The 7,247-nt window shown below is 40.2% G+C and overlaps 2 protein-coding genes across 2 annotated transcripts; both read right to left on the bottom strand.

Moving 5' to 3' along the window:
- Positions 1-316: 316 nt before the first annotated feature.
- On the bottom strand, positions 317-1,252 carry LOC307214900 (olfactory receptor 5AR1-like; the record flags this gene model as incomplete). Its single annotated transcript, XM_079973979.1, has 1 exon — positions 317-1,252. The coding sequence occupies one exon, from the start codon at positions 1,250-1,252 to the stop codon at positions 317-319; it is 936 nt and encodes a 311-aa protein (XP_079830105.1).
- Positions 1,253-4,453: 3,201 nt separating this feature from the next.
- On the bottom strand, positions 4,454-6,075 carry LOC307214758 (olfactory receptor 5AR1-like; the record flags this gene model as incomplete). Its single annotated transcript, XM_079973736.1, has 2 exons — positions 6,015-6,075; positions 4,454-5,408 (listed from the first exon to the last, which is right to left on the bottom strand). The coding sequence occupies exon 2, from the start codon at positions 5,399-5,401 to the stop codon at positions 4,454-4,456; it is 948 nt and encodes a 315-aa protein (XP_079829862.1). The 5' UTR covers positions 5,402-5,408; positions 6,015-6,075.
- Between the last annotated feature and the right edge of the window lie 1,172 nt (positions 6,076-7,247).

Raw genomic sequence — 7,247 nt, 5'->3', positions numbered from 1 at the left:
ATCAAAACCTGCAGAAGGAAACTTCTGTAAGTGCAAAAATCAACTGTAAACTCCGAGGGGAGCCCCTGGGCCAAAGAATCCAAAAAGCCAACCTTGGGGCCAACTCCTAAGAAGATCGCTTAGGGTAAACTTGCTTCCTCCACCTAACCACCAAACGTGAATGAATCAAGCCATTTAAACACTATGGACCACAGGTGCCACTCAACAGGTGTAGAAAAACAGGCAACTCGGTAGGCTGCTCACAAACAACAAATACACATTTTCTTTATGGTTAATATCTATTGGAAACTGAATCTCATCTTGAAAAGGAAATGAATTAATTTAATGAAATCTTCCCCCTCGTCCTTATGAAAGCATCCTTCACATCTTTATTTCTCAAACTGTAAATCAGTGGATTTAGCATTGGGATCACAAGAGTATAGAACACTGAAACAATTTTATCTTCATCGTTTGAGACCCCAGAATTGGGCCTCAGATACATAAAGATGATAGTCCCATAGAAGATTGTAACGGCCATAAAGTGAGAGGCACAAGTGGAAAAGGCTTTGTGTCTGCCCTGGGCAGAGCGAATCCGCAGGATGGCAAAAATGATGTAGGTATAGGAGATGAGGATAATCAACAAAGTGGTCATGATTATTGAAGTAGCAAAGATGAAATGCACAGTGTTAGCCACTGCTGTGCTTGAACAGGAAAGTTTCAGGATGGGAGGAAGGTCACAAAAGAAATGATTGATAACATTTGAGCCGCAAAAGGACAGGCTAAATATCACGAAAGTCTGAGCAGCTGAATTTACAAAGCCACAAATATATGCACTTGTTACTAACACCAGACAGAACTTTTTAGACATGGCAACAAAATAAAGTAATGGGTTGCAAATGGCAGTGAAGCGATCATAAGCCATAACAGCTAGAAGACAAGTTTCAACTGTGACAAACAGACAGAAAAAGAAGAATTGCACGGTACACTCTGTGAACGAAATAGTGCTATTCTTTTGTAGAAAGGTCATCAGCAACCTGGGAGCGATAGTAGTGGAATAGCCAACGTCCACCAAGGATAAGCTGCTGAGGAAAAAGTACATTGGGGTATGAAGATTTGCATCAAGAGCAGCTAGGATGATGATGCCAAGATTTCCTGTGACTGTGACAATGTAGATCAAGATAAATGCCAGGAAGAGAATGGTCCACAACTCTGGATGGTCCATGAAGCCCAGAAGGATGAATTCAGTCACAATGCTGTGATTCATGTATTCCATTATTTACCCCAAAGTTTCCCTAGGAGGAAGAAAATGAAATTGTGAAACAAGTATATATATTTAATCCTCATGAAAATTTCCTAGCAGTGTACTGCAAATTTCTTCTAATAAGCACATTTTTCTATGCTGTTTAACTAATACGAATTTTTTTGAAGTGATTTTCCCTAATGTAATCCAGTTTTGAAGGTTATTTTCACCAATATATGCATTTTTGTACCTAATGTTCTTTTTAGAAGGTGGCATAATAATATACAGGGAAGTCCACATTTCTAAGCATAGCTGAATTTTGGTCTGCATATTGGTTCAAGAAGTACAAATTAAGTCATTTCCACTAAAATGCAAACAAAATTAATTTTAACCTCCATCGCTAGTGGACCTCAAAAATCCACCCCAAAATCTGGGACCGATTCTTCCTATCAGCTCCCATGACCTTAAGCCCAGTGGGAGAATTCAGTATCACCTTCCTGGCAGGCCAAAGCCCTTGAGGCGGGTAGGCTAATGAAAGGCATTATCTAGTAAGGAAGTGTCACCCTTGGAATGTCCTATGGACTTAGAGTTACATGAGGACCACATTTGTCACAGTCCTGAATGTCACAGTCCTGACATTCTTTACTCCCTGTATATATAAAGAGTGTATGCATGTTAGTATGTCATAGTGATTCAGTCTCCTGTTGGCTGATATCATGAATGAAATGTTTAATGATAATTGGAACAATGAATACTCCTGGCTGGAATAGTCTGTCTCTGGTGACATCTGTTTTTGCAAAATATATTTAAAGGGAAAATACTGGAACTTTCTCTGTCAGTGTTTTTAACAACTGGAAGACTGCACTGGATATCAAAACAGGATTTTCCAAGTATTGCACTTCAACTAAAGCACTCCTACCCAGCCTCTGCTTTAAACTGAAACACACACATTTATTCCTCAAAGTCAGTGTTTAAGATGGGAATTGTAGTCCACTAAAATAACAATGGCAAGGACCTCTTTTCACACCAAAATCAGACATTTCAACTTTCTACATTACACAACAACACAATTTATTGCCCCCCAAAATACCACTGGCTAGTTGAAGCCACCTTTGTGAATCAATATAGCTCTATCTTCAGTCCTGGTTTTAGTCTGAAAAACTCATCCATTTTTCTTAAACATACTCCCCCCTTCCACCACTCCTTTCTTTCACTCCAGCATTTTTTTATTCAGCCTCTGATGCAGCCTCCCCCCTCCCATCCACTTCTTCTTGAAATGACCCCTTTGGTCTCCACTTGAAATGAAAATAAATAAGAAACACCTTTTCCAGTGCAGACTCTCCAGCCTCCAGTCCTGTCTCTCAGCACTCCATGCTCCACATGGCATCCAGGAGATGCTGTATGTGGTGAAGGCAGCAGTCCTAGGTTCCTACCACTCTAGTTCTCCAATGCACTCTCCTTATTTACATCCCTGCATCTCATGCCAGGTGTGCATGAACACTCAAAAAACCCTCTTCCTCCTCTTGTGACCAGCCCAGTTCTTTTCCTTCATCTGCTCTTGCCCTGGAGACTGAGGTCAACTGGGAGGGAAAGATGCAACCCCCCCTGGAGAGTCTATGCAATATTTTGCAGAAATGGGAGTTAATTGGGAGAGGAGAGGAGAGGAGAGGAGACTCCCCAGAGAGTCTATGCAGCTTTGGAGCTGGCTCCAGCTGGGATGAAGCTTGCTAGCTCCCTCTTCAACCTTCTTAGTAATATCTGAGCAGGATAGTAACAAGATGAGATTGTAATATTGCTCTATGCTGTCAGTGGCAAAGAAACACAATTCTGTGCATTGATTGTGCTCTACTTCAGAGGCTTTCAATATGTATCTCATATCCAGAAGCCTAATTGGTTGGGATGCATGACAGGGCCTTTTCCAATGTGGCACCCAGGTTGTAGCATTATCTCTCCAGAGAGAAACACCAGACTCCCACCTTTTAAACTTCAGATTAGCAGCCAATCCATTTTATTCTACTGTTTTTTAGTCTGGGTTGCCTAGTTTTTATACTACCGGTAATTTTGTGTGTGTCCCTATTTTGGTTTTAACTGATTACTAAAATTGAGTGCTAACCATCATTTTAGTAGTCTGAACTGTTTTCATTGTCTTTTAACAATGTTATAGTTCTCTGCAAACCATGATGGCTTTGATTTATATTTAAAATGTGAAGTATAAATTTTTAAATAAATAAAAGAAGGTAACATTGAACAGAAAATAAAGCAGGCCAACTGGAAGACTAGCTCTGCATTACAAAAGATTTCTGCAAACGTAACATGAATGCTAGCAACATTAACCCCATCATGTGGGAATTCCTGGCAGACAACCACAGAGCCTAGAGACAGTCAGATCATGTATCCACAGCAGTGACCAAAGGAGGAAAGACCACTGGGAGGACCACAGAAAGAAGAAATGTCATGGTGCATCTGTAGCAGCAAAACTAGATGTCTTCATCGGCCACAGATGCAACTAAACATGTCTCTCTTGAATCAGTCTCTACAGCCACAGCAGCTGCTGTAATTGTGTGCCAGGACTCCTGGACCTGCAGCTCCCTAGGGGTGAATAAACAGACAGGCAACAGTATATATGATTTGTGGATCAAATAGGCCACCACTTTTATTAGTTACAGATGTGAGTGGTTTTTCATAAACATTGGGTGAAGCCAGTTTAAATCACTCCAGCACATCTGCTGGGAATGCATCTAATGGTAGACCACCATGGGGAGTGGGCCTATGACTTACATCAAATAGGGGATCCCCCTGGGCAGTCCCTGTTAGATGAGTGATATGACCCTGGTCCCTGTCTGGGCATGGGTTATAGGCCACTCCTCTGCCCCGCATCCCTTTAACAAAATACCCTTAACCCAGGAGGGGCAGGCAGAGGCTACAAACTGCCCTCTACCCAATATCAGGGCTTTCCCAATGTCCAACCACCCAACGTAACTCTCCAACGGTTTGACTTCACCCATGAGAACAAACTCATCGTCTCCCAAGACACAAAGATGCCAGCCAACCATGCTATGTAGTATTAATGCAACCTCCTGACTATTAAGTGTGGAATGGGCAAAAAAAGAAAAAGAAGAAAAAAAAGCAACACACCAGTAGGACAATTACACACACACACACAAATAGAACAAATACACACTTTCTTGGTTATTATCTACTGGAAACTCAAACTCATCTTGAAAAAGAAGTGACTTAATTTAATGAGATCTTTCCATTCATCCTTAGGAAAGCATTCTTCACATCTTTATTTCTCAGACTGTAGATGAAAGGATTTAGCATGGGGATCACAAGAGTATAGAACACTGAAACAATTTTATCTTCATCCATTGAGACACTGGAATTGGGCCTCAGATACATAAAGATAATGGTCCCATAGAAGATTGTGACAGACGTGAGGCGGGAGGCACAGGTGGAAAAAGCTTTGCATCTGCCCTGGGCAGAGCGAATCCGCAGGATGGCAAAAATAATGTAGATATAGGAGATGAGGATAATCAACAAAGTGGCTGTGACTATTGCAGCAGAAAAGATGAAATGCACAGTGTTAGCCACTTCTGTGCTTGAACAGGAAAGTTTCAGGATGGGAGGGATGTCACAAAAGAAATGATTGATAACATTTGAGCTGCAGAAAGAAAGGCTAAATATCAATGAAGTCTGTGCAGCTGAATTCACAAAGCCACAAATATATGCACCTATTACTAAGACCAGACAGAGCTTTTTAGACATGGCAACAAAATAGAGTAATGGGTTGCAAATGGCAGTGAAGCGATCATAAGCCATAACAGCTAGAAGACAAGTTTCGACTGTGATAAATAAACACAAAAAGAAAAATTGCACGGTACACTCTGTGAATGCAATAGTGCTATTCTTTTGTAGAAAGGTCATCAGCAACCTGGGAGCGATAGTGGTGGAATAGCCAACGTCAACCAAGGATAAGTTGCTGAGGAAAAAGTACATGGGAGTGTGCAAGTTTGCATCAAGGGTGGCTAGTATGATGATGCCAAGATTTCCTGACACTGTGACAATGTAGATCAAGAGGAACAGCAGAAAGAGAAGGGCCCACAGCTCTGGATATTCCATAAAGCCAAGAAGGATGAATTCAGTCACCATGGTTTGATTTGTGTACTCCATCATTAATCCCATAGTTTCCCTAGGAGGAAAAGCAAAAATGAAATAAAAAGCAAGTAATTTTATTTTTTTATTCTTAAAAATTCTCATGAAAATGTGTCAGCATTTTAGTGTGAATCTCTTTCACTAAACACATTTTTGCATGCACTTTCAATTAATATCCACATATTGGCAAGAGATTTCACCTAATTCAGTTCACTTTGTTGTTTTCAGGAATGTACATATGCATTTTTGTACATATTATTTGGTGGAAGAACTGCATCACAAAATTCAGAGCAGTGTAGTTTTGGTCTAAAGTTTTTGACTATCATATTGGTTTGAAAAGTGTAAACTAGGTGGTTTCTCATTAAAACCCAAACCAAATTCTCATCTACCCCTAGTTATGACTATCTTTACCAGCATTGGGGATAATTAATGCACAATCAAGTGATGACTTGAATGAAAATTGCAGAAAGGATCAGAAACCGTAATAATTTTTTAAAATATCACCTTCCATGACTTGAAGCACAATGGGAGGAATTAAGTGCTGGGTTCTTCTGAATGTTCTGTCATGACATGTACATTAGCTTGCTAGACAGGATGTTCCATTACCTTCTCCCACTGTGTGCAGTTTGGGGTTTCTCCTTACCAAGGCTATAGGGGATGAGAGGGAGAAACCCCCGTTGTGAAGTTGGAAGTCATCAAATGGGCTCCTGTTCATGAGAGTTGTTCATTGAATCCCACCAAATAGTTTTAAATGTCAGCCATTGTTGAGCTTAGGCATGAGTCATCAGGTCATAATCAACACATGATGAAAGGAACCCCTGGATGGTGCAGGTATGAGAAGGATTTTTTCCAAGTGAGATGCACATTACCTGGTAGACAGCCTTCTGGAGTTGGGTGGGATCAGATCGGCACACACCCATGAAATCAGAAATCCTCAACTGAAGCCCATTCATTTCTCATGTAAGCATAGTACTCAGAAACAACCAGCTCAGGCATAAGACTTTGAAGAGTCTGGTGCAATCATCAACTGCATGTTTCATATGGTTACATACCCATATTGCTGCTTCCAGAAAGACTTGCTTCCAATATCTTTTTCAGCAGCTTCCATCCATACCACCTGCTATTCTTAAATCTTGGACAATAAAACAAGCTTCAGTAATTAAGGCTGCAGTTAATAGGGGGAGTATATATGGCTGAACGCAATGAGATTTATTTCTGAGCATAATACTCCATATTATATTATGTTTAAGCAAATACAACTGGGCACAGGTTCTTTCTTTTGACTCCCCCCCCCCCCCGATTTTGTGTCAGTTTGCTGCAAATGTCAAAATGAAAGGCTTTTAAAGAGTTGGTACAATTGAATGCAATATCTCTTACCGACATAACAAAAATGCAGGAAAAAATGATGATGGTATCAATTTCAGCCAAGCTGGTAACTCTTACCAGTGGAAAGAAAAGTCATTTCATGACTACAAGCGTATTACTGTGTGAATTAGCAAGATGTGTTTATATAGGATTCCTTGGAAACTAGGGACATAGACCTCCTGGGACTTTCCAAGTAAGATATAGCTGGGATTGCAACATTCCCTTCAGGTCCACTAGGGAATAGTAGATGACTACAAAGTAATATATTGTCTCAGATCTAGAGCACCAGTTCACATCACTTCTTGGTTGTTGTTGTTTTTATTTAATCAGTATACATTCCAAGAATACATGAGTAGTGTACAAAAACAGAATATCAAACAGAATACAAATCATAAAGCAATGATAAAAACATGAAGCCAACAAGAATTCGAAACTGCAGAACTAGAATGCACTAATTCAGGAAGTTTTGGGAGAAAACAAAAATTCTCAACACATTTGGAAACATAACAAT

The sequence above is a fragment of the Podarcis cretensis genome (genome assembly GCF_951804945.1).
Source record: "Podarcis cretensis genome assembly, chromosome: 1".
NCBI lineage: Eukaryota > Metazoa > Chordata > Lepidosauria > Squamata > Lacertidae > Podarcis > Podarcis cretensis.
Note: the sequence above shows the minus strand (reverse complement) of the source record. Positions and strands in the feature narration are given on the sequence as shown.